Here is a 26,420-nt window from a genome sequence, read left to right as displayed (position 1 = left end):
ATTCTGTTTTTTCCTTGGTCTAATGACCTCTTATATTTCATCGCAACAACTTATCATGAAAACCTCGTTGAGTTCGTGTAAATTGTTCTTCTGAAACCGTGCTTTGCGGATATGATGATGAGGTGACTTCTCTTTGAAATTACTGAAACATCCCCCACTCGAATCTCCCCAAGTGAGTGAGCGTAATATTTGTCTTTCAGCACCTTAGAGATCATCGTCATACGACCCCGGCAGAGGCATGTAGGCATCGGCGTTAGGGTCGCCCCCTCGATAACAATAGTCAACTCCCCCAATGTCTTCAGAATCCCATTCGCTTGGCCGAGCTCGGCACTCCCACGCCAAACCGTAGTCAACCTGCACGCCGGCGGCGTCAAACATGGCCCTGACGGAGTCCCCTTCGTCAAATACATACCCGGGACGCTGCTCCTGGACTCTTGGATCCTGACTTATACGCGCGATATCGCAGCCCAGGCGCCGGAGGTTCGGGAACTGGCCGGTGACCTTGGCGACCGCGAGACCGTCCAAGGCTCTCTCGAAGCGCTCGGGACTGGCGCCGTATGTACAATCGATTATAAACAGCGTTTCGAGGGCAAAGGATCTGCTGTTTTGTATGTGAAAATTAAGATGCAGGGATTCGAGGGTCTCTCGAAACCGTTCCAGCGCTCCGCCGGCGTCGGATGCATGGAGAGGTTCCTTTCCTGGAACATAGTAGCCGCGCTCCACCGTGTAGACCTCGGCCTTTTCGTACACAAACTCGCGCAGGCGGGCACAGGCGCCGAGTATGTACCGAATTTCGTCGGCGCCGAGCCAGCTCTCGGTGACATGGAGGGTCTGCAGGTGCCGGAGGGAGAGCGTGGGGAGGCCCAAGGAATAAGAGAAGGCGTGGGTTTCTCTCGTTACTTGGGGATGTGCGAGATAGCCGTTGGGCTGTCCCAAGGTGAAGAACAGATGTAGCCTGAGTGTTTGCAATTCGGTGGACAGCTCCAATATCTTCCTGGCCAGCCTCGATAGCCTCGACGGGACCAGACGATTGCTTCTTCCCTCGGCGTTGGCTGTCACCTCAAGGCTCTTGAGAGGGAGTTTTTCGAGCTGCTGGAGGGAACAAGGGACAGAGTCTTCATCGTCATAAAAGTCGCTTTCTTCGTGTAGGCTAACTTCTTCAAGAAGAGGTAGCAGAGTGAGGAAATTGGCGATAAGCGACGTTTTGGAAAGTTCACGATATGCCGTCGAATAGAACCTATTTGTGTAGAATCTCGGCCACGAAGCTCCTAGATTCAGGGCGGGAGGCACATGCAAGGAATCCGGCAACGGCAGGCGGGACGTTGTGTGGTCGTGGCTGGCGCGGCCCCAGAAGATCGATCTCACGGATCGGAGAAGCAGCGGTGCACTCGTGACAGATCCGGCAAAGCATAACACTTGCGGCCAGTTGCTGTTGGACACGTAGAGATGGTACATGATGGGCTGGGCCAGACCACGCAAGGCCCGAGAGACAAGAGATAGAGAGCACATAGCTTTCTTGTCTTGGCGATATCGATCATATCTCGACGCATGGGATGGACACGCTGGTGTAGATCCATACCAATGGTGGGCGAGCCCATATTGGCAATGATCGCAAAGGCCACCAGGCTGGCCGGCGTCGCGGTCGAAGTAGACGTCAGGCGCACATCCCATGCGCTCACCGCGGCAATGCTGGCAGAACTCTTCCAGGATGAGATGCCAGACTTCAACGGGCAAGTGGTCGAAATGAGGTTTTGTCGAAAGCCCAGCCATGGTTGCTGCCTGGCTTCTCCGGCGTGCGTGTGGTGCCCGTGGGAAACGAAATGTGCGGATTGGAGAGGTAATCAAATGTGGAATCGGTCGCCGGAACCCACTGTGATGGGTCTGCCATCGGGCCGTAATTGCTTGCAGTTATTGAAGCCTCCTGTCTTTTAGGCAACCAGCACAATCCACCCACGAGATCAACCACCGTCGTATCGGCATATAACCCCGGATCTAACATACGATATGTAAATATGTATCGAAGTATGTACAGATTACTTTATATATCCACTAACATCACCCTGTCTCGCCAGCTGCCAAAATCACAGTTAGGAAGATATCCGGATGGGACTCAGGAGACGTGAAACGCACAGGAAGGAAAGTTTGCAATGCGCTCGCCGCCGGACTCAAACCGGGGTCCGCTCTTCAACTCACCTCTGATGAGAACGTGCTTTGCTATTACGCTAGACGAGCCTTCAACCTAACCTATCACAGATGTATGCCCGGCAAGCAGCTTATTCCCTGCCATAAGTTTAAATGAGGGCTCCGGTCTTTCTGCTTCTTGGCTCTTGGGTCGGTCTTGTAATGAAAGCGCTTCACAGGGGCTTTAGGGTCTTCTCGAAAGGAGGCGGAGAACAAAAACAAAAGGGGAGCTATGTAACATGCTCGCTGCCGGACTCGAACCGGAATCCGCTTTCTGCGTCTCGATTGAAACGTGCTTTACCATTAAGCTAAACGCGCCTTGAGCCAAACTTGTCGCACATGTATGCTCGGCGATCACCCTATTAGGCATTATCAGTCCAGGTCAGGGTTTTGGGCTTTCTGCGAGGCCACTTGGAGCTCGGGGGTGATTCACAGCGCCTCACGTGGGTTCGAGGGGGTTCCTGAACGGCCCACGACGAACTAAATGCTTCCAAAAGGGGCATTTGTGCCTTCTTTGAGAATGTGCCCTGGGCATGGAGAAAGCGGGACAATAACTTTCTAGTGACATCCTCAGGCTTGGAACAACAGAAGGTGTATATGCAATGATGAGTAAACAGTTGATCTACGTAAGAAGGAAATAGTTAAAGTGGATTGAAACACCGTTTAGAGCAACGAGATTATCGCCACAAGAGATGGGCCAGTAAGCAAGACGACCGACCCCCTTGACCCAATGTCACCCCTGCCTGCTTCATCCCTACTCTCTGTGGTCGCTGTGCGTGTGCAAGGGATCCCGCGGCTGCTCGGCGGATGGGTACCCTTATTGCCCCTGACACAGTGCCGCCATGTATTCCCCCGGCTGCGCCCCCATGTAATGCCCCGGCTGCGGCCCCTGCAACTGTGCCGCACTGTAATCGCTCTTGCAGTCGAACACGAGTTCGGCCTGGAAACCCGGGTTCACATCCGGGCAGTAATACCTGGCTTCCTTCTGGATGGCAGGCTCACACTGGCCATGCTCATGGTTTTCCATATCGTATATCTTCCAGTCTCTAGCCTCCCAGATAGCTGTGGGAGTTGCAAAGAAACGAGACGGGTCAGTCATCAGACGCCTCGCCTCAATGGGGCACACAGAAACCTACCAAAACGGACGCTTCCGGTGTGGAGCTCCAAGCCATAGGGGTTGCCGGTGAAAGGCCCACCCCAGGGACGGACGCCTATATTATTGTCTATGTCGTTCGTCCACCAAGGCCAAAGCGTGGCATTGTTTACTTGGTCGCAGGTGGGGCTCTCACTCTAAATTCGTCCAAAACCGATCGTCAGCTCAGTACAGAAGGAAATGGGGAAAAGCGGGAAGTCTCGGCAATGACTTGCATCCAGAAACGTGAAGGAGTTGTAGTATCTGTATGTAGGCTCCAAGAAGACCTTGAAGTCGGCAAGAGCACCCAAGGCAAGCGCCAACGGAAGGAAGACTTGTCGCAACTGCATGGTGTCAAAAGAGGAGTTGTGCTGGCGCGTTCTGGCGAATCTCCAAAGTGGGATCGGGCTTGGTGGATTTGAGTGGCTGAATAGCTGGGTGACGGATGGGGGAGAGGACTACGAGGGAGGAAGCGAGGGCAGCCTTTAATACGCAGGCCGGTAAACCACCAGCAGCGACCGGAAAAGGACCGGAGAGGGGATTGATTCCGCAGTCACCAGACGCCGTCATTAAGCTTTTGTCGATTCACGGGAGTTATATCGAGTACAATATTTTTGGAAGGTAACTTGCTCTCTATGAATGTTTTACCTTAGTGGCCCGACCCGCAACTTACCATGGGCGCGCAAGATAAACAGTGAACGACGAGCAACCACAATGCGACAAGCGTTTGCTAGTCTTTTCCCCTCCTCCAGCACCGTTGAGAGATTTTGAGAGCCCGACTGCTTACAGTACCTTCAGAGTTGCCGTTTCTAGTGTCAGCCTCTCCATCGACTCCCGCGGGATATCGCGCTATATAACAACAGCCTATTACTGGGATGAAGAAACACAAATAGAAAAGGGAAAGAAAGAAAGAAGCATTTGCTCGTCGCCCATGGGTTCTCAGGGATTCTAGATGAGGTATCTAAGGCACTGGCACTGCGATTAAAAGTGTTTAAGTCATCAGTACCCTCCCAGTGCTCACACGTCCACGGATCGCTCGGGCATCGACGTTTTATAGTTCGCCTTTATCTACCTCCCTCATAAGCATAATTGAAGCCCATCCCAATGAGCACGCTCATTCCCTCTTAAAGCTTATACCATTCCAAGTTGCCTATCCAGGAGCCTATGCTCGACCTGGAGTCAGCTTGCACCGATGGCTGCAGACTATGCAGTGGATACGACCGTCACTGTACCCCGGTAAGTTTTTATGATCGCTTCCCCTTAGTATACAGATGCAGAGATCTGAGCATGTGTAGTCAGTTCAGCTTATCCGCAACAGTAAGTAGTGTCTTTCCTTCCTTTGCCTCCAGGGCAAAACGATGAGGTCAGAAACCGTTTGAGCTTGAGCTGGCACTTCTGCCCCATCCATCTAGCACAGGTGAACGAAGCCTGCACCAGAATGGGCACCGGTGACATCTGGTTTGGTGACTGCGAATATTGGACTGGCGAAGTCGGCGGCGAGTTCAAGGGAGGAACATACTCTCATCTCCTACCTGCATGCTCGATAAACATACTAACGACGTAATTATAGAGTACCCGAACCGAGACGGAAGCCTGGGCTGCTGGTAAGAGTACCGTCTCAGCACTTTCCCGCTACAGAAGACAGACGTCGACGGGCATGAGCAGAATTTGGCAGTAGAGGCAACCCGGGGGCTGATAGTGGCAGATGGAATCATATAATTTCTCTTCTTATATTGGAGACATTGTCACTCAGGAGTCATTTTCCTATGGAGGGAGAATTTGGAAAAGGATCAACAGATAAGAAGGATAGCCAAGCTGGGATCTCACCACTCCTTATGACGACTGGCTGATGTTTGAGACTAGCAATACGAACTCCGGTCTCGAAAATACTATATCAATAAACAGGGGTGTTAGCTTCCCTGAGAGGGAACCTGCGTGGGAAGAAGATGTGTCAGTATCTCTTTGAGCGCTGGAACCAGTAATAAGAGTGGAGATTTTCTTTGATCCAATTGGAGAGCGTGCACACGTAAAGCATCAGTAAGTACGTATCGCAGCTCCGTGATACTGGTGTGCGGCCATTCAAAATCCGGACCCAGATCTATTACTGTATTTCGCAATCAAGGTGACGGCGATGGGAACCACGTGATCTGTCACGACAGGCCTGCTTTGTTGCACCAATAACACCAAGCTATCCAACTCTCTGCATCTGTTTTACTTGGCCTAATTTGAACCGGACGAACCCCTCTCTGCACTCTCAGCAACCAGAGCGCATTCGAATGAGAGAAGATTCTCAGTATTACTACGAACTCGGCGAGAGGCAACATCCATTCTGTGGCCTCATCCCTCGCTTATAGAAGATGCCATATTCAAAAAAGACCTTGAGTAACCGCAGAGTGGTCGTGGGGCCCACTCCTAGACTGAGCAGTGTTCGAAGCAAATACGACGTCGACACTTCAGGCAGCAGTCCGCCAACAGCAAACGTCACGACCGAGGATCTGAATACAACTCATCCAGCTCCAATTGAAGCATCAACGCCGACGGTCATCGGGCACGGGGACAACGGTTTACATATTCCGCGCTTCAGCCTGGATGGCTCTCACTCTCGAAGTGAGGTGTCTCCGCGTGTTGACTTACTTATAAAGGCCAGCAGCCGTGGCATTTTTGAGACTTTGGAGGGGGACGAAATCCGACTAGTCCGACTCCTTCCGGAATACATGTCGATGATCCAGTGCGAGATCATTCACACATCGCTAGAAGCCCCGCCACCCTACACGGCGATATCGTATACGTGGGGCGACCCTGACGATACAATTGACATACGGGTCAACGGCTCTTGGATGAAAGTAACGGCAAGCCTGCACGGTGCGCTCGAAGCACTTCGAAAGCCTGATGATCCGCTGCTGGTCTGGGCGGATGCAATCTGCATAAACCAGAGCGATAAGGCAGAGCAGTCGTCACAGGTGCAACTAATGCGGCAAATCTATAGCCAAGCAGAGACGGTCATGGCTTGGCTTGGCCCGGAATCGCATGGTAGCAACGAGGCAGTTGACGCTATTCATGCTCTTTCCCAAGTACCGGAAGAGGAAGTAGACTCTTGGATACAACTTGAGTCTCACGAGTCCGACTTTGACGCCCTAGTGCACCTTTTCGAGAGAGACTATTGGAGTAGGGTGTGGGTGGTCCAGGAGATTTTGAATGCAAAGGAGGTCACTGTCCGTTGCGGTGCCAAGAGCGTTCGGTGGCCGTTGTTGCTGCAGTTAGTGGCAATGCTGGACCGACACGAACCCCAGTTGAGAGCCTGCTTCCCGTCAAATAAGAAAACCTCTCGAACGCGTCAGTCGTACCCGCACGTTCTGATATCGGGAGGTCCTGCCAGTATCGATATCATGGATATGCTAGCAGGAAAGGGGGCCGAGTTATTTCTCGACGTGCTGAGGATATGCCGTACGAAGCACACCTCGCAGCCAAGAGATAAAGTCTTCGGAGTCATGGGAATTCTGCCGGATGTACAGTCGCATCTCTTCCCGGACTATAGTGTCTCGCTTCGACAGGTATACACGGATGTGGTGGATTTCCTGCTTCACAGAACGAAGCGATTAGACATCATCTGCGAATCGATCCACTTTCCTCTCAATGCCAGCTCGACAGTTCTGCCAACATGGGTTCCAGATTGGTCCTACGTCCAACACATGGCTGGGCTAGGCCGGTCATATCAGTTCTTGGCTTCAGGCGACACGGATGCCATCTTCAATTTTGTGGATGCCCGACAGCGAACCAAACTCAGGATGGAGGCGATACATCTCGGGACTGTCAGCGTTCGTGGGATCGCGGTTGGGACGTACTGCGGTCTAGATGACTCTCTCATGGCGTTCCTCCATTGGCGCTCCAAGATGCTTGCCTGGTTTTCCGAAAGCGCCACCAAGGGCGAAGGTAGTTTGACTAAAGAAGACGATGCATTCTGTCGCACAATATCACTGGGCCAACGAGCCGCAGTCTGGGAAGATTCTAAGAACCACTACCGGATGGAACACTGGACCGAGGTATGCTATCATGTGTTTGCGACGCTGATCGCAGAACGCTTGCCCTCGATCCACGTAGACGTCAAGTTGCAATCGTGCATGACGAACACCAGCACGCAAGCCAGGGAAGTTCTTGAAACCCGCAGCGCAAGGACAATTCTGCAGGAGCGTTGCGAATCGCGCATGATGGGACGCTGCTTCTTCATCACCGACGACGGGAAAATGGGGATGGGGACCGGATTTCTTGAAGCCAGGGACATCATTTGTGTGCCGCTCGGATGCTGCACGCCTGTCATACTACGACCAGAAGGGGAAGATAACGAGTACAGGTTCGTTGGGGATTGCTATGTGGATGGATATATGAATGGAGAAGCAATAGAGGCGTGGAAGAACGGCCAGGGCAGAAAGCCGGAGCCATTCGTGCTGAGGTGAATTCAAGTGCGGTCATTCATCCCTTGCTTGGCAACGAGACAATCTATGTAAGATGCGTGCATTGGAACAGGTAGGTCAACTGGTAGCTGAAACTATGGGGGAATGTACGGGATCTAGCAGCATGAGTGTTGACAACTTCAACTTCTTTCTATTGAAGCGACGTTTATCTCTTGTCATCGTCGCATGTGGCAGAATTAGGAACTGCGTCCTGATACCTAACACCTATGTAGTATGTAATTGCATTGCAATAGAATGTTGCCCAGTGTAGCCCCACTAGTTTGTGGGTAGGTACGCATTGGGGCACCTGCCGGTTGACAGCGCCAGCTGTGTGGCCCAGACAGCTCTTATCTTATCCGATCTTATCGCACGTGCGCCGCTCGAATTTGCGTTAGTAGGGTTGCGCATTCCACACACCCCAAGGCCGAAAAGACAAAAATTACAGCGGACAAGCTGCCCTCACTCTAGTCCCGAAATTCCCCAACATCGTGACAATTTTCCATCTCCGACCGATTGTCCAATTCACGACACGACCGACACCACCACTTAGTACCGAGTCGCATATTAACCCGCAGCAATGGCCAAGCTCTCGTAAGTCCTGCTTTTTCCGTTCGACTGCCCGTCCCGTGCGAAGCGTTCTGTCCAAATCGAAGAGCATCAACCGAGGGAGGAATTTTTTGAAGATGTGGGAAATGGTGGGGTTTCGTCGGCAAGGAATGCGATCACGACAACGACACACTCGACAGTCAACATTCCTGGACGGGGCCATGAACGAAATGGCTGAGCGCTGAACGACACATGCTTTGCAAGATGAAATTTTGCAGCATCCCGACAGGCTGTGGCTGCGACAATTGATGCTTCGAATTGGACTCGACACTTCGCACAGGACTTCCGACGAATTTTGCGCAAAGAAACAGACAAGCTAACAATGTTTCTTTAGCCGTGGTGCCCCTGGTGGCAAGCTTAGTTCGTCTCCCTCATCCTGTTATCCTTGGTAGTGTTTGAGGAGGTACTGTGAATCTGCTGTCCCTGCTACGCCCTCTCTGCTGGGAGATTACGTTCCGAACGCCGTTTATTATCCGCCATGAGTCGAAATACGAATTCGGTTTGCCAGCGCCCGGTCCCATGTCGGGATACTGTTGATGAATGCTCGCCCATACACCACGAAATACAAGCACGGAAAACACCTGGACGTGTTCTACGATGACCTTGCGAGACCTCGGTGCCGAGAACCTGTCAACCGCTGCGGCAGTGATTTGAATAATGGTTGCTCCCCCACAGAGTACACCATGTCATTTCTTGTCGCAAGTTACCATATGGTGCACCACAATGTTGAATTCTTGGCACTAGTGCCGATGTTGCGATTCGCCTCGAGAGGTACCAGCGACCAGGTTTCTGGGTTCTCGAAGAACTTCTCGACCCACCGCCGAACGTCAACCGCACGGGCATTTATCTCGGCACGGAGCAGCAGAGCAGCAGCAGATTCACCAGGACCCTTGAAACCTCAAGGATGATGCACTGATCCACTTATCCTTACTAACCTGATTTACGTACAGAGATGACCCTCGGTCTTCCCGTCGGTGCCATCATGAACTGCGCCGACAACTCCGGTGCCCGCAACCTGTACATCATCTCAGTCAAGGGTATCGGTGCCCGCCTGAACCGCCTGCCCGCCGGTGGTGTCGGTGACATGGTCATGGCCACCGTCAAGAAGGGAAAGCCTGAGCTCCGCAAGAAGGTCCACCCCGCCGTTATCGTCCGCCAGTCCAAGCCCTGGAAGCGATTCGACGGTGTTTTCCTGTACTTCGAGGACAACGCTGGTGTCATCGTCAACCCCAAGGGTGAGATGAAGGGTTCCGCCATCACCGGACCCGTTGGTAAGGAGGCTGCTGAGCTGTGGCCCGTAAGTTGCACCTCGTTCTGTCCCCGAAGATCTGAACCGCCTTTACTAACACGACAATGACAGCGTATTGCCAGCAACTCCGGTGTCGTCATGTAAAGAAAAATCAGTTACAGAAACGTAGCATTTGCGGACAAGCGTTGGGGAACAAACCTTCATGTCATACGAATTGGGAAACCCGAGTCACCGCCATCTTAACGAGATGGGCCAGCCGCTTCTCTCCAGTTGTGCAGATGAAGGGCAGGGAGGGTTTAAAAGTGATGATCTGGCAGGCTTTGCATTTGGGCTCATGGCGTAAAGGAAAGACACATCATACCATACATGCCATCCTGAATCTAATAAGAAAAAAAGATTCAGTTCCGATTGATGACTTATTTGACCCATCTTCTGTTCCTCTTTCTTTGCGCTGCTGGAAATGTTGCAACTTGATATCTGCGCCGGATGCTTGCTCAATGTAGACCCACTATCTTCCAAGATCATGATGTCCAGATCCAAAACACTGAACACTGAACACCACCACTGGAAATGCCGATGGAGTAGATGTCAATGGCTTTGATTACCAGGCCTCTCGAATCCACGCACGTGTGGCAAGCCTTTTGCCATCAGTCTCTTCTGAGAATGCTGTTCCGGGGATGATGCAGAATGCCAGAATACCCCACCATACACCATACTCGACTTGATTTATAGAATCCCCCTTCCCCTGCTATATCCAACCCAAAACCCACCGACTTACTCTTGTCGTCGACCAACAATGGGCAGGTCTCAGAAGCAGACAGACGGTAGAGTTGCAAGGTCGTCTTAGTGCTGCCGTATCTCTTAGTGTGTTACATGGGTAGGATGAAGGGGTTTACGATACAGGCGGGCTCGGTTCAATTGGCATTGCTAGCATATAAGTGGTAATTTGTGCCAGGCGCTGGTGACGCGCTTTGCGCAATTGAAATCAGCGACTGGGCCTTCTTGCCTCCCTTCTATGACTTTTGCAAGGTAGGTAGATAGATTGTCGTGATACCAAAATCAAGGAAGAAACGATCGCCATTAGATGCGCCGGGTTTGGACGGTTCGTCAACCACCTCGACGAACTGACTGAGGTGTTGGTTACTCTGGATATTTCCAGCAGGGTCCAGCAAGAATTGATCAGTGCAATCATGTCTGGGGTAGACTATATGCACTGAGTAGATGAGGCGTGACTGCTAAGAAGCGCATGGGCTCTTGGCTCTCCGGCTTGGCTGTGATCGCTGGGCCTTGAGATGCTGGCGATAATTGGCATTAAGATCATGCAATGTGTCTAAGCTAGTAAGATTGGAAGTTCAGTGGATTGGATGTGATGAGATGCTTCAATGCTAGTCGAAATGCATGTATTCTCCAAGTCAGCATGCCTCGGGTACTTACTGCCCATTCTAGATACGATGCGGTATCGGTATATCGGTAGCCACAAGATGGTTGAGTCGGATGCCTCCTATCATGTATGCAATTCGTTTCTTAGGCATTTTCTCTTGGAAGGGGATCCTGCATACTGTTGGCTAGTCCTCAATCCAGTCGGGATACTGTATATCGTGTCCGGGAATTGGTTGGATAAGAATACGACTTCCAACGACGCACCTGTCAATTGACGGCGCAGGAACTCTTGAATGATGACTGATTTAGTACAGGGGTGCGCATAGGTTCTTTATACGTATGTAGTAGAGTTGAATCGTTATGAGGAATAGATTTCACGCATGATTACACCGTCTGGCTATTTTTCGTGGTAGAATCCAGTGGCAGTGGCGTCTGTGGCGTGTTCCTGACATTAGCAACTTCATATCTCGAATACTTACCATGGCTGAGGATTGATCTGGCACAGCGCTGGCAAATAAAGGTCCTGCGACGATGCCGGGGCTTTGCGCTTGCGAGTAGGTAAGATAGACTGGCACGAAGACCCGTCACTACCGGTATCCGAAAGCTCGCTATTGGGCACCTGATCGTCGGAGCCGTGGTTCTCCTGGTTCTTACGAGCAGCAGGCTCCATGACCCTGTTGGTACCGGTAAGCAGGCCATGATATTCGTTCTTTCGATCATTATCGTCGTTGATCTATCTTGATGTCAATGTTGTTGGAAGACCGGCATCATGGTGAACTGGAGGCGGTAGGCTCGCTAGTCTGGTAAGAGGAGGCTACATGTATATATCCCCTACTTCTCGAGGACGGCAAAAGCAGCCAGAAGCGCCAAATACCACAAGGTTCTAGGTTTAAGTAGCTGGCCGTCGGCCAGTAGCAGGTCCGTTGGTTTTCCAGCGGTTATTCCGTTGCGCTACCTACCTAAGCTTCGTCGTTGGAGGGGGCGGTGACACAACGCCCCCAATGCCAGCACCCCGAGATATTCAATAATCAACTGTATTTCGCGGCAATGGGATTAATCCAATTCAATCACGATTACGGGCGTGGCGTAGAGTGTATTGCGACGCGTTCACTCCCATGCGCCCAACGCGTGGGCGCACATTTGCTATTTCGATAAAACGCGGTACGAAGCTAAATCGCGGTGACGCCGAGAAAACAGCACAACAAGACGGCATTGAAGTTCAAGTTCATCAAGAAATTCCGATTCTCGCTTATTATTACAAGTAACTCTAATACTAGTTTTTTCCATAACCTGGTCATGTAATAATTCCTTCGCTGTAGGTTGAGTCCAATGTGTGAATTCCAAATGCTGCCCAGATGTGTAAGGCGGTCGGCACCTTTATGCAATATGTCCGCTGTTCCGCCTGCTCGCTTCCCCCAATGTCAATCCGTCTCAGCAAACCCCAACCCGGGGGGTTTGCTATGGTGGTTGTTACAATTTCAAGATAAGTATCACGTATGTGCTAAAAAGTCAACGCAAGAGACGCGGCCGTCTCGCATCTCTCCTCATATAAGCCGTCATGCTCGGCACTGACTTGGTGCCGGCGCCACAGCCAAGCCCAGGCAGCAGTGAGCGGTATGCCAATTACTGGGGGTGGGGATGGGTGGCCCTATGCTGTTGGAAAACCGCACCGGGGTGGAACTCCGGAATGGGTGTCTTCGCTGCTGCCTTCTTCGCAGCAAGTGTCGCTCGGCGCTTCGCCACCGCAGGTGACATGGAACCAGAGGCCCAACGTGCTATATCATATGTCAGTTTGAAGACCTACGAATATACAGAGAAAATAAGAGACCATACCTTTCATAGATGCAGACATCTTCTCCGACTTTGTCATTGAGCCGTAGTCCTTAGGCGCTTCGGAGCCATGCGCGGGAGCACCGTTACCGTTGGGAGGACCGTGGGCGTTGCTAAGCTGTACCGGTCCAGGCCCATTGCTCACAGGCACACTGGTCGGATGGCTGGTCGGGGAGGAACAGCCGACGTGAAGCTCCCAGTGTTGCCGTTGAAGTTCTTGATCTTGATCTTGGTCATCTTGGGAGCCGCGGCGGCTGGCTCAGGCGTCGGTTCCGGAGCTGGCTCAGGGCGGTGGTTGGCGGCATCGGCGAAGTCATTGGCTTGTGCCTTCTTGGATACCCGACAGGTGCGCTTGGGCTTGCGTTGATCCTCGTTATCCTCAAAATCGCCATCGTCCTCGTCAAGGGAGAACTTCTTCTGACGCTTCTCCCGAAGGCCGTACGCAGACACGGTAGTCGAAGCAGTAGCTGTAGACGAAGACGTGTTCGGGCGGGACTCGTCGGGACCTTGCGTCGAAGGTATGGATGTGGTGCTGTAAAAAGACCCGGTCGGCACTTCCGCAAGTCGTGAATTGCGTCGGGCACGGGCAGACCGGTTCGTGATAACCTCGTGGTCGTGGCTATCGTTGGCGGTGTAATCCTCATCGTGGAACATCTTCCGCCTCCGCTTCCGGCTTGGCCTCTCTTCAACCTCGTCGGGTTCCGCTTGACCCTCGTTCTCTGTGGAGGGGTCTTCGGGCACCGACGTGGGCGCATTGTTCTTCTTGGCCCGTCCACCGCGGCCACGCTTCTTTGGCGTTTCCTCGACAGGAGGTTCTGGTTGCGAACTGAAAGAGAGGTGTGAATCGCCATTCTCTTCGCCATTCTGACGTCCCCGGCGTCGCTTAGGCGGTGGTTGCGTTGGGACAGGCGTCGAGCTCCTGCTAGTAGCTTCTACGTCACCAAACAAGTTGGTGGGTTTCCTAGTCCGCTTGCCATGCACCACGTTGGGGTTGACGTCGTCAATCTCAGCAGCCTTGGCCGTCTGTTTGGGCCTATCTCGTAGCCTGGCCTTTCCGACACCACGTCTCTGAGCTAATGGGTCCTGCATGCCAATCTTGGAGTCCCGGTCGTCGTACTCGAAGAGATATGCAGATGCCATGACTCGGTCTTGTTGTCGAGCATACAGGACCATGGAGTCCTCCTTGGGTGCGCGAATGCCCTTGACCTGGAAGTCTTTGCGAACAGGATTTGCATCAGGATCCTTGCTTAATGCCATCTTCTCACGCTGCAGGAAGGCTGCCTCTTCTGCTTGGTACCTGACAGCATTGTCTTCGTCATCGACGATCTTCCGGAGACGGACCCACTCTTCCTGCCAAGCCACAAGAACGTTATTGACGGCTGCAAGACGCTCGTACAGATCCGCCTCGTTCAGTGAATCGACATCGTCAAAGAGACTCGTGAGATCCGATGCTGGTCGTGGTTGCTTGAACTGGTATTGCTTCTTGGCAGGAGGCTGGGCTGGCAGAACCTCAGCTTCGGGTCCGGGCGAGTTGTTGGCTGTTGCGGCAGGAGTACCAGCTGGCGTATCTTCATTGCCAACTTCATCGATGACTTCCAGATCCTCCGGTGCTTCATGTGTAACCTCCGGTTCTGCCACCTCTTCCTCGGCAATTGCAGGGTACATGACCTTGGAGCCTTCAATATAAGGCGTCAGGTAGGCGTATGGGCCGGTGTTCTCTTCTTTTTCGACTGTAGATTTAGCTGGAGGTTGTTCCTTGACCAGTAAAGTCCTCAATTCCGCCTTGATCTGCTTTTCGTGTCGATTGGAGATTGGTGTCTCTTCCGGCTGTTCTTCGCTTTTCTGAACGGGGTTCTCTTCCGACACCACCTTGACATCCTCTTCGGGATGCTCTTCCGGCGTTTCCTTTGGCTCTACGTCTGCCGTATCCTCGAGTTGCACCGCCGACTGCTGCTCAGGCTTCTCATCAGGATCCTCAGAAGGTTCCTCAGCAGGTTCCTCGGCAGGGTCCTCAACAGGTTCCTCAAGAGTATCCTTGACAGTCTCCTCAAGAGGCTCCTCAATAGGCTCCTCAGCAGGCTCTTCAGTAGGCTTTTCAGAAGGCTCATCGGTAGGCTCCTCGGTAGGCTCCTCGGCAGGTTTCTCGATGTAATCTTCAGTAGGCTTCTCGGTGTCCTCATCAGTAGACTTTTCGATGAACTTCTCGGTAAGCTCTCCAGTAGGCATCTCAGCAGGTATCTCAGGAAGCGTCTCGGCAAGCTGCTTGACAGGCGTCTCTGCAGGTGACACTGTAGGTTTCTCTTCAGACATCTCCACAGACGTTTCTTCACGACGCTCCTCAGTCTTCTCCTCGGGTTCGTCAGCCGTCTCAGTGGTGTCATGATGCACCTCCTCAGCCTTCTCCATGGGCGCTTCCGCAGGCACCTCCGCAGATTCCTCCGCAGGCTTCTCCTCCGGTATCGATTGAGCCTTTACTTCTGGCTCCGGCTTCGCCTCAGACATGGCTTCCGAGCTCACAGGTTCTGGCATCTGGACGTCAGGAGGCTCTTGAACCTCGACCTTGGGTGGATGTGATTCTGCAGTCTGCGACGTAGTATCAGGCGCAATCTCCATCTTGGTCTCCGTCGTGGCATCCGGAAAGATGACTGTGCCATTGGCGTTGGATACTGGCGCATCTTCTGACTTGTTGTGTTGGGCGTCATCCTCGTCTTGAGCCATGTGAGCTAGCGGCCCCGCAGACCCAGTGTGAGAAGAGCCCGAATTGGTTCGCTGGTGGAACGATTCGTCCGACACCTCACTGTGGTGGCCTCCGACCTCAATAGTGTCTTGGACGGGCACATCCTCCTCGAGCTGTTCTGCGACGAATGGTTGAGGGTCCAGCGTCGATTTCCGCGGCTGAGCACGCCTGGACGCGGACTTGGCAGGCTGCTCCGACGCCCGGCGCTTTGCACGGGGTTCGGGCTCATCATCAAACACCTCACCACCGGGAAGAGCGAAATCAGTCTTGCGCTTCTTCACTGAGCGCGTAGTAGACGGCGCAGCTTTTGACGCGGTGGACTCTTCAGGTTCATCCACTCGGTCAAATGAGTAGTCTATACGGGTTCTCTTGCGAAGAGAGCGCCCGCCCTTGCTCCCAGCATCGTCAGGAGAGGCCGCGACGGGGTCCAGATTTCTGGGCCGGGTGCGAGTACCTCTGGCGTTGGACGGGCTGGGCGTCTCAAAAGTGAAGGATGATGACGGGGCCATGGCTGCGGCTGCTGCTGGTGCTGCCGGGGTCTCAGTGGCAAGGTTTTCTGAAGACTCTGAGCGACGGTGTGAAGAGGAAGCAGGAAAAGTGTGACGCTTGCGGCCCGAAAAGCGAGCTCTTGCACGCTGACTGTTTGGCGAATCCATGAGAAAAATGCAACAATTGACGCTGTTGTTGGGCACGTATTGTAACCCCGTTCAAGAGGCTGCAAGTCGACCACAAAGAAGGTTACAAGTCAGAGAGAGGGTCGGAGATTATTATGTAAGTGGGTACACCCCCAAATTTGAGCCAACTAGGGGATTGGCAGGACGTCAGGGAAAACCAGAAAGGCGTCGGACCTCGAGGTATGGAGGCCGAACCAACGAGGCGGGTAAAAGAGAAACGGTGAAATAGAGAACAATAAGGATTTGAGGGTTTGCTGATGCGCTCGCGCAAGGCAGGTGAAAAATGCGTGCCGCGGGCAACTTGTCTGTAAGAGCAAAGATGACAGGTTAGTACAAGCCGCTCGGATGAACGTGCCAAAACAACTCCTGGCTGGTCGGTATTAGATGGGAGGATGCAAGAATGTGAGGCCGCAGCCTATAGAACAGAGTAGAAAATGACAAATATTGAGCGCGCGCGCAACAGTGTAAGTCGGTGGATTTGTGTGTAGAAAAGCATTCAAGGCGCTTGTGTAATGGCCGGATAGGGAAGGCTGACGTGGTGTATGTTGCTGCTTGGGCGAAGGGTTTGAAAGAGGCAGGATGAAACGGGATCAACCGGAAACATTGCAATGGCCGGAACGTGAGGATATGAATTGGATCACCACTTACAGTAGATGGAAGAACAAGGCGTGATATGCGTGAGCCGATCTGCGTTTTCCGGCGGCTATGTTGAAGAGTTAGGTCTCGTGACATGGTATTGTTATGCGGTTTAACACGCATACCGACGTACCTTACATCAGAAAGGGATCGGCATGGGTACGCTCGCAACGGGCGCCGGCCAAGTCGTCAACTAGGCTCTGGAGATTCTGGCTCTGCTCTATATAGAGAAGAGGCTCGAAACAGCAGGGGAGTGGTGGTTGCCGAGTGAGTGAGCGGTTGGCTGAATGATGTAGACGAGAGAAGAAGTAGCCCTTCGGTCGAGTTTGGGGGCAAGTCAGTCTGGCAACGAGATGCTCCCCTCAAGATTCAATAAGACGTATGTGATGAAATAAGCTGATGGACTTGGGCCAAAAAGTCGGATTGACCAGAAATGCCGTTTGTACAACCGCAGCAACAATATGAAGCGGGTTAGCGATGTTGCTATTGTATGCGAACGGCGTCATGCTCTCCTGCTTCTTATTCATCTCACAATCAATCTATTCAATCAAGCACCAAGCACCAGCCAGGGTCAATTTTTGGAGGTTCCAGCACAGCAAGCAGGGAGTGGCACACTCCACCAGCCACACGCCCCAAGTTTTTCTCGCAGCGAGGGCCCTGTCCAGCCAGTCAGCGCTGACGGTTCCGAGTGGAACCCCGTCTTGGGGGGTTCCAGTCGAGGTTCCAGCGAGCCAGCATGCCCAGGCCAGGACGGAAGAGGCTTAGCGAGCCATCTGGCAAGCCCTCTCCTCCAATCAAACCGCCAAAACCCTCGACCATTCCGTTTATGGGGCCTGCTGGTGAGCCCCCCATTTCCCCTTGCGGGTTGCATGCATGGGATTTGGGACAGGGCGCATACGTAGCTCTCCGTGGAACTTGTGACGATCGAACGGACGTCAAGACATAGAAGCTTCACTTCGACCACCTAGGCGAATGCCACTATTACCTTAAGTCAACATCGCAGCAGTCCGTTACGTGCTTCCGTCTGTATCTCAACAACAGTTTCTACTATCGAGTGCCTGTCCATTGTCAATGCTGGTCTAGCCAGATCCCCTTGATCAAGAGGTGTGTAGCTCGAAGCCCCCCCCCCTCCAGCTTCTTCGTTAGAAGTTGCCCCGAAGCTTGCGAAACCCAGCATTCCCGCTCTCGTGACCTGTTTGCATCTCGGATTCTTCGCCCTCTATACCATTGCGACTAGGCTATACTTCGAAGCCCCTCTCCCACCAACGAATTGCAATTCGTCTGGTGGAGTCGTCGAACCACCGTGCCAACGCAGCTGAAATCACCGGCAGCTAGCTGACCATCTCGAATCATACAGAGCGCACACCCCATAGACGCACCACCTTTCTGGTAGTTCGCCATGGCGTCCAAGAAGACCAAGACCGACAACGAGCTGGACGAGCTCTTCTCCTCGCTCGGAGACGACGCCGCCCCCAAGAAGAACCACCCCAAGCCTAAGACCGCCGCCTCCAAGGTCCGAGCCGACCAAGAAAAGAAGGACAAAGACATCCTGGCCGACTTGGAGAGCCAGCTGGGCGACCAGCCCGCCCGACCACACACGCCGCGCCTCAAGGAATCGGGCGGCTCCAAGCGAACGAGCACCCAGACCCCTCCCCCCTGGCCGCCAGTCCGAGGACAACAGCAACAAACCCGCCGCCGCCGCCGCAGCAAACCTACCCCGCAAGTCGGTCGACAGCGCGCGCTCGCTGCATGCGACCTTCACTCCGAGCGCCACGAGCTCCGACCTCCAGGATGCCGAGAAGAAAGGCACCGTCGAGCAGACTGCTCCCGCTGCTGGCGGCGGATGGTGGGGAGGCATCTTTGCGACTGCCACTGCTACTGCCTCGGCCGCTATAAAACAGGCCGAAGTCGTCTACAAGGACATCCAACACAACGAGGATGCGAAGAAGTACCTGGAGTCCGTCCGTGGCAATGTTGATGTTATTCGAGGCTATGGTAAGTTTTCCTGCATATCTACTTTCTTGCCCAAGTACCGGTATTGAGCAAGTGCAATTGCTGTTGCTTCTTTCTACCTTGCGCTTGCGACTCGTATCGCTATCACTCTTGATCGCCGTTCCACCTACAACACATACCTCATATACTCTTGCCGGGCTTGAAATTTTGGTCACTATCCCTCTTCGCCCTGCTGGTACGACCCGAGACTAACCAGACCTCTTCTTGTGAATCTAGGTGACGAGTTGCGACACCGAGCTCTGCCCACTTTTACCAACATCCTGCAAACTTTGGCGCCGCCCATTTCGTCGCACGAGCGCCTTCTGATTCACATTACACACGACCTTGTGGGCTACCCCTCGCTGGACCCATTGGTCTACGGCGTCTTCAGCCGTGTAATGTCTCAGGTCGAAGGTGGTGACCTATTGGTTGTGCAACGCGGCCACGAAAGCACGGCCCGGCGCCCCTCGGACGCCCACTACCGCGGCTCGGCCTCGTCTGCCGGCTGGCGCGACGGGCCCTGGTGGCGCCAGGTCAACATCCCCCGCGACCTCGGCACCATCAAGGGCCTGGTCGAGGGCACGAAGCTCTGCCGCGTGTCGGCCGAGAGCTACGCGCACGACTACTTCGCCGCCGACGGCGGGGTCGTCGAGGCCCAGAAGCGCGCGCTCGAGCCGGTCGACGAGCACAACCCCGTCCGCACCAGCGACATCTTCCTGGCCGTGCAGGCCATCACGGTCGAGGCCGACGAGGCCCTCTTCACCGGCAGCGCGGCGGGCGAGAAGGAGAAGGCGGAGAGCCCCGTGGCCGACGAGCCGAGCGACGCGCAGATCTGCTTCGCCGTCTACGTCTTCGACCCCGTGCACGAGATCACGTACAGCACCGTCAGCCAGAACGTGCCAGCTAAGTGGATCCGCTGGCTCGACGCGGCCAGCCCGCTCACGCCGGCCAGCGGCGAGTCCGAGGCGGCCCAGGCCCAGCAGCAGGAGCTGATGAACGTGCCCGACGAGATCCGGGAGATTGTCGAGAGTGGTGGTGTTGACCCACGCGAGTGGGTGGCCGAGTGGGTAGAGGAGGCCCTCAGCTTGAGTGTGGGTATTGTTGCTCAGCGGTACGTGGCCCGGCGCATGGGCGTCGGCGATGGCGGCCTCGGCAAGGGCAAGCAGAGGATGGAGGATGTGGTTGAGGATGGCGGGGGCGAGGCGGCGCGGGCTGGGTTGATCTGAGATCGGTCTTGATATCTCTCGTTCGTACCCTCCTTTTGTATGGTTTTCTGTTTTCGGAGTGTCGGGAGTTGTTATGGTTGAACCCCCTCCCTGGTATGATTTATGTTCGTTTTCGTTCAGCAGCAATGGCAATGTGCCAATGTTTACAGATAACAACAACACCGAATACACACACGAGCAACGCAGGATACGGTTGTTTTCAAATCTGATTTACCCCTGCATGATATCGTCGTCCACTCCCAGGATCCTGTCTGTTTTTTGTGCTCGGTCGGAATGGCTGGATCAAATTGGCAGCAAATATTGTGAACTACTCTTGTACCAATGTGGCCAAACCTTCCTATCCCTTTCCTGTGATTTCTTAAGTGATTGCTACACCGCAAACGTCCTGATCGGCTACCTGCTTGCATCAGTCTTTTTCGTCTCAGCTTCGGATGCTGGGGTATGCCTACAGTATGTTTTCGAACTTATCGACGATGGCGATCAACGATGGCGGTATGTTTGTTCATTCAATTACCAGAACCACTACAATTGCAATGTCAATATCGAGGCTGGTTGGCCATTTGCCTCATCACAACATGACGAGTTTCTCGTCCCCATCCTACACATCTTCTTGCGCTTGTATCGCCAGCTGGCCCATGGGGTTCTATAAGCTCGACACTCATAATCGCAGCAAAAGACAGGCCTTGGAATCGCACTGCTGGCATCATTCATTGGCGTATATGTATATATATACTTTCAGCCACCCAGAAACCACTGCCCTATTGCTCGCTTCTTGCTCACTGCATGCCTGTTGTAGGTGTACCTATCTCCTGACTTTGATGTTAAGTGGATAAGGAGTAGCTCCTAGACAGCGTCTTCCATTCGCGACGATGGATCGAAAGCCGTCTTCGTCATCGACCACGCCAAGCGTGAGGGCCATGCGCAACTTCTACGCGCCCTGGGTTACTCAGAACCGACACGGCCGCGGCATCGTCAAGGGAGGAGCGGCGGTCAAAGTCATTATTCCATCCGCTTCTGCTGCTTCTACTTCGTCGCGCCCGATCCGTGGGCAAGGCAGAGCAGCCGGGGTATCTCGGTTGGAGTTTTCTCTCAGTGCGCGGGCGGAGCGAACGGTACCAGTATCTTCCAAAAAAGACGAGATTGGAATTGCTATCTTGTCGCCTGCTGTGACCAGCACCTCAACGTCGTCCTTGTCGTCTTCGGGTGGGAAAGAAGAGGTAGTACACACATTGGAAACTCATGTAGGTGGGAACGAGGGCTGTCGCCGCCCCATGCCGCTGCGGCAGATCCACCATCTCCCGTCCCGGTCGTTCTTCGACGGCGACGACTCGGTAGACAGCCGGGAGCGGGGACATTGGTGGCGAAAGGGTCTCTCCTCATTTATCGGGATTGTGGATAGCAATCCGGCAACGAAACCTCGACAGGGTTCAGGAAGGGCTACAGGAGCGCGGCCGCTACATGACAGCTACCGCCATTACTACCTCCCTCCCGGCCCCCGACTGCCCCGAGCGAGACGAGTCGTCGCCGCAATCAAAACCAGACCTCTGATAGTAACAATCGCCGAGTTTGGCGGTGCCTTATCGCTTCTGGTATTCCTGATAGTGGTAATGCTGTTCGCAAAACACCACCAGCAGACTGACCATGATGGACAACCCCGAGGGGAAGATACGACGCCAACGTCCACCACCATGACAAGAGGGGAGAATGCTAACACCACTGCTATAAGTACGAAAGGAGCCATCGCTGTCATGATTACCTACGTGAAGTCCATGCTCACACACAGCTTACATACTGTCATCTCCAGTCGCTAGTCAATCGATATCACCCATTCTGAACGCCCCATCATCGAGCTTCCTGAGCGTCATAGTAACCGGGAACACAAGAACAGGAGATGTGCTGGTTACTACCCCCCAAGCCACGCTACCACTCCGAGAATCCTCCCACACGCCATCAACCACATGGATGATAACCCCGACAACGAGAGACAGCTCACCATCGCAGCCACAGCCGCCGTCACCGCCAGCCTCGACGCCCGAAGGGGGAGGAGGCTCAAGTACTATCTCTCCTATGTCTACCTTCACCTCCGCTCAGTCGGACGAAACACCCACCCCTGAGACGACGACAACGACAACACGACCCCCAAGCCTTCTTACCACGCCTCCTTCCACTATCCCGGATCCCGTAGGCCTCAACACCAATAAGATCATCATCGTCGGTTCTCGACCGCCCCCGTCGCCCCCTTTGCAGTCATCGGAATCCTCGGCCCCCTTCGGAGTTCCGCACCCACTGCGCCCGTTGTCCACTCTCCCCAACTTGGACCACAAGGAGACGACGGTTATGACCGTCACACCTACTGCCACTACTGCTCTTGCTCCGTCGTCAGGATCTTCGCCTCCATCATCGCGATCCCATTTGCCATACGGGCCTGGTCAGTCCGCATGAGAAGCACGACAGGCACCATGGTACGCGAGGGGCTTCTTGTCGCTCGTGCCTATTCCGCCGGCGATGATGAATGACGATTATCTAGACAAAGTGGACGGATGAGTGCTGGTAGGCATTCGATCATCATGGGATGAGAATGGCTGCGTGGCCAGGACTACGTGACTAGACTAGACTCCGTACCTTAATTGCAAGTGTTGAATTTACAATAACAGTACCTTCCTTTGGCATCATATGGAAGCTTGAGTCAGATGCTCTCCGCCAAATGTTGATGTGGATTAAAAAGGGGTTGTAGAAGAGCAGAGTGGTGCCAGTGCACCACAAGAAGCGGTTAGTCGAGACACAAGTTGCGGCCGTGCTTTAGATGTAGCAACGGTAGTGAACATGCTAACTTCCATTTCGAAATGTTTTCGAACGAGAGCCGACCGGGTTTTGGTAATCGTCAATTCGACAGGAGAAAGTGGGCAGGCATCGTCATCGTACGGTATTGGGGATCAGCAAGAATAACAGCGGCGTCACGTCTGGCAAGCACACACAAGAAAGGAGGGAATGACTACGGACAAGGCCTAGCTAGCTACTACTCCCCGACACCACACCTACCCAGCTTGCTTTCGCCTCTCATGCGATTACTAGATCACCCTTGCCAAAATCTCGAGCATGGTCGATTGCCTCTCTCTGAATCCCGGTACCCAAAAGCTCGCTACTAGTAAGGCGGCTTCTCCTTCGACGAAACCGGCCCCGACGACCCCGCATACTCCTCCCCCACGGGCCCCGGCCCCCCATGACTGGGCAACCCCGCCTCCTGCCCCACGAACTCCATCTTCGTCTCGCACGGCACCGTCGCCTCGGTCCCCTCGGCGCGGCGCGGGCGGGGGATCAAATGATCATAATACCGAGGCGCGACGCAGCCCAGGATAATCAAGACCATGCCAATGTGCGCCAGCGTAAACCCCGTGATCATTAGCGGGTCGTACCGCAGCGTGTAGAACTCCGGGTAGGCAAAGCTGAAGATGATGGCCAGGATGGGCCCGCTGACGTAGCGCAGCAGCACCGGCAGGAAGGCCGGGATGCGCCAGTTGCGGCCGCCGCCCACGACGACGTTGAGGTCGCGGCGGAGTTGGTTGCCCTGTATATACGTCAGTATTTGTACTCAAGTAGGTAAGAACGAACCGGCGAAAGAGAGGGAAGATAAGGGGTGCCTACCGAGTAAAAAGCCAAGAACCAAAACTTGCTAGTCACCTTGCTCCTCCCCAACACCGAAGGCACCGGCACGCTCGGCGTCAGTTTCGTGCAGGCCAACCCCGTCGACACCACGCAGCAGACGAAATAAAGCCCCAGCCCCGCCGCGGCCCCGAACTCGGGCCGTCCCGTCCCGTGCGCGACCGCGACCCCGACGACCTGCCCGCCCAGATAGCCCAAGTTGTACACCAGGAACGCCGGGCGGCCCGCCTGCGCGACCACGTCGTCCCAGCGGTAGACGGTGGTGGCGCTGACGACCTCGGACCACACCACGAAGATGAGGGCGACGTTGTTGATCCAGCGGTCGATGCCGTCGAGCAGGTAGTACCCGAACTCGGTGCAGTAGGGCAGGCACATGAGGAACGACAGGACGGTCAGGAACGTCACGATGACGGGCCGCGAGTACCGAATGCCCGAGTCCACCAGCAGCGTGGCCGTGGCGTCGAGCATGACGAAGGCGGAGCTGAAGCCGAGGACCACCAGGGTAAAAAACAAGAGGACGGCCCAGAAGTTGGCGCCGGGCATCTGGATCACCGCCTCGGGCAGGGTCAGGAACCCCACCACGAACGCGCCGAGCCGCTCGCCCTCCTGCGGCCACTTGCGCAGGAAGCCCACGACGCCGAACACGGCAAAGGCCGCAAAGTTCTCAAAGAGCACGTTGCTCCCACAAATCAGGATGGCGTCCATGACGGCGTTGGAGTGCTTGGCGTTGTACGAGGCGTAGGACGTGAAGTAGCCGAACCCGATGCCGGTCGAGAAGAAGACCTGGCCGACGGCCGTCTGCCAGACGGTCCCGTCGGCCAGCTGGTCGGAGCGCCACGTCGCCCAGAGCAGCTTGACGCCCTCGCGCGCGTTGTCGAGCGAGAGGGCCCGGCCGACCAGGATGATGGTCGTGCAGATGGGCAGGCCCATGGTGAAGTAGACGACGCGCCCCGTCAGCCCCACGCCGCGGAAGATGGACACCCAGATCAGGAACCAGATGAAGATGCTCCACGCCACCGTCTCGCCGATCAGCTTCGTGTTGGGGTACTGCGTGAACGCCAGCACCGAACTGCCGTCGGCCGAGAGGCTGCCCTTGACGGGGTCCGGGTTGGCCACGACGTCGATATTATAGAAATCGTTGAGCCGTCCCTCCCAGGGCAGGGGGCTCGTGAACGAGTTGCGGAAATAGTTCATGATCCAGGCCAGGTTGACGGTAAAGTACTGCACCACCACAAAACTGACAAAGACGGGCCCGAGCCCCACGCCCTTGAGGCGGCGGTGCACATTGTGGAAGGCGACCACAGTGCCGCCGCGGTAGGCCTGGCCGATGGAGATCTCGAGGATGAGGGCTGGGATGGCGATCACAAACACGGCCAGCAAATACGGAATAAACCACTGCAGGCCGTAGTTGTTGTACACGACGGACGGGTAGCGCAGCAGGTTGCCCTGGCCCGCGCACCCGCCCATGGCCGCCAGCAGGAAGGCGGCGCGCGACGGCCACTGGTCGCGCCCGTCGTCCGACGACTTGGACGGCGGCGGCAGCAGCCAGTTGCCGGCCTTCTTGGCGGATTGGAGGAGGCCCATGGCGAAGGACAGGAAGGGGGAGAGGGAGAGGGAGAGGAAGAGGAATAGAGCTAGACTTCCCTACCACGCCCAGCTGGCTAGGTCTGGGTATTGGTGGTAGCCGTAGGAAGTAGTATAAGTCGGGACGGACGAGCTAACACTGCTGGCGCATATTCAAGAACAAAAACACACACTCACAGGCACACGGTCACCAAGACCGGTTAAGAGTTTAAGGTTAGAATAATGCTCAATGCAGGAGAGAATATGAGTAGGTAAGAGTTACTAGAGAGAGACGCGCCCATGTGGGAACCGGCTGCGCGGGTTGGCTCTGGGCTGGGCGCACCTTTTTGTACGGGACACCCATCTATCCATCCTCTTTCGCGGTCCCCTTCACCTTAGGTAAGAAAGAGGCAACTCCAGAGGCGCCAAGCACATGTATGCAGATCGATCGATATAGCAACAGCAATTTTTGATTGCGCAACTAGCAGGAACCAGAGCGCTGGTCACTGGGCTGGGGTGATGGTGGTGGGTTCGCCATGGCATGTTGGTGCAGTTTTCCGCATCTTGGCAATGAACTCAGTGTGCGTCGCGCCGAGGCGCCATCCCCGGAGCATTGCACCAACGTTACTCCAGCATTACGGGCGGGATGGCAAACCTGACTGGACTGACAACGAGTTTCAGTCAGCCCAACGTCGCATCTAATAGAAACAAAAAAGCTTGGGAGGGCAAACACCACGCGGTTACGATGGAAGCCAAGACGAAGGTGGAGATCGACGTCACGGCCAGCCATTGACGCTCCTTGCATTTGCCGGTTTCCGCGTCTCAGCCTCTTGGCAGCCGAACCGATGTCTTGGAAACAGCAAGGAAGACTCTGATCCTGGACACGGCTGATTTGAGCTGCTGTGGCGGTGGTGATAGGTTTGGCACACGAGGCTACCATCTAAGATAATGAAGAGTTCTCCTGCGGGTTACATAAAGTAGTAACCAATTGCTTCGAAAGAAACGAAGTGGAGTGCCTGTCAGCTGGATCAGTAAACGAATTCTGCTTATTAATAAACATCGCTTTCATATTTATATTGTACATCTGCTCCCTTGGCTTCATGGGT

General features: G+C 54.4%; 6 protein-coding genes across 6 annotated transcripts; 3 read left to right on the top strand and 3 right to left on the bottom strand.

Moving 5' to 3' along the window:
- Positions 1 to 204: 204 nt before the first annotated feature.
- Positions 205 to 1,455, bottom strand: PG985_001562 (uncharacterized protein; the record flags this gene model as incomplete). The annotated part of the gene is made up of 1 exon (XM_066821331.1): positions 205 to 1,455. The coding sequence occupies one exon, from the start codon at positions 1,453 to 1,455 to the stop codon at positions 205 to 207; it is 1,251 nt and encodes a 416-aa protein (XP_066692210.1).
- A 6,883-nt stretch (positions 1,456 to 8,338) lies between these two features.
- Positions 8,339 to 9,760, top strand: PG985_001561 (60S ribosomal protein uL14; the record flags this gene model as incomplete). Its single annotated transcript, XM_066821330.1, has 4 exons — positions 8,339 to 8,352; positions 8,702 to 8,727; positions 9,318 to 9,664; positions 9,728 to 9,760. 4 exons carry the CDS (start codon positions 8,339 to 8,341, stop codon positions 9,758 to 9,760), a joined length of 420 nt encoding a protein of 139 aa, XP_066692209.1.
- Positions 9,761 to 11,181: 1,421 nt separating this feature from the next.
- On the bottom strand, positions 11,182 to 16,072 carry PG985_001560 (uncharacterized protein; the record flags this gene model as incomplete). Its single annotated transcript, XM_066821329.1, has 5 exons — positions 11,182 to 11,260; positions 11,476 to 11,670; positions 12,624 to 12,771; positions 12,830 to 12,944; positions 13,007 to 16,072. The coding sequence occupies 5 exons, from the start codon at positions 16,070 to 16,072 to the stop codon at positions 11,182 to 11,184; spliced, it is 3,603 nt and encodes a 1,200-aa protein (XP_066692208.1).
- Positions 16,073 to 18,272: 2,200 nt separating this feature from the next.
- PG985_001559 (uncharacterized protein) lies at positions 18,273 to 20,091 on the top strand (the record flags this gene model as incomplete). The annotated part of the gene is made up of 3 exons (XM_066821328.1): positions 18,273 to 18,539; positions 18,598 to 18,868; positions 19,103 to 20,091. 3 exons carry the CDS (start codon positions 18,273 to 18,275, stop codon positions 20,089 to 20,091), a joined length of 1,527 nt encoding a protein of 508 aa, XP_066692207.1.
- Positions 20,092 to 20,960: 869 nt separating this feature from the next.
- On the top strand, positions 20,961 to 22,533 carry PG985_001558 (uncharacterized protein; the record flags this gene model as incomplete). The annotated part of the gene is made up of 2 exons (XM_066821327.1): positions 20,961 to 21,816; positions 21,896 to 22,533. The coding sequence occupies 2 exons, from the start codon at positions 20,961 to 20,963 to the stop codon at positions 22,531 to 22,533; spliced, it is 1,494 nt and encodes a 497-aa protein (XP_066692206.1).
- Positions 22,534 to 23,233: 700 nt separating this feature from the next.
- PG985_001557 (uncharacterized protein) lies at positions 23,234 to 25,335 on the bottom strand (the record flags this gene model as incomplete). Its single annotated transcript, XM_066821326.1, has 2 exons — positions 23,234 to 23,656; positions 23,734 to 25,335. 2 exons carry the CDS (start codon positions 25,333 to 25,335, stop codon positions 23,234 to 23,236), a joined length of 2,025 nt encoding a protein of 674 aa, XP_066692205.1.
- Positions 25,336 to 26,420: the final 1,085 nt, after the last annotated feature.

The sequence above is a fragment of the Apiospora marii genome (assembly GCF_038362585.1).
Source record: "Apiospora marii strain CBS 49790 chromosome Unknown utg000001l_segment0_segment0, whole genome shotgun sequence".
Classification (NCBI taxonomy): domain Eukaryota; kingdom Fungi; phylum Ascomycota; class Sordariomycetes; order Amphisphaeriales; family Apiosporaceae; genus Apiospora; species Apiospora marii.
This window is presented reverse-complemented; position numbering and strand designations above follow the sequence as displayed.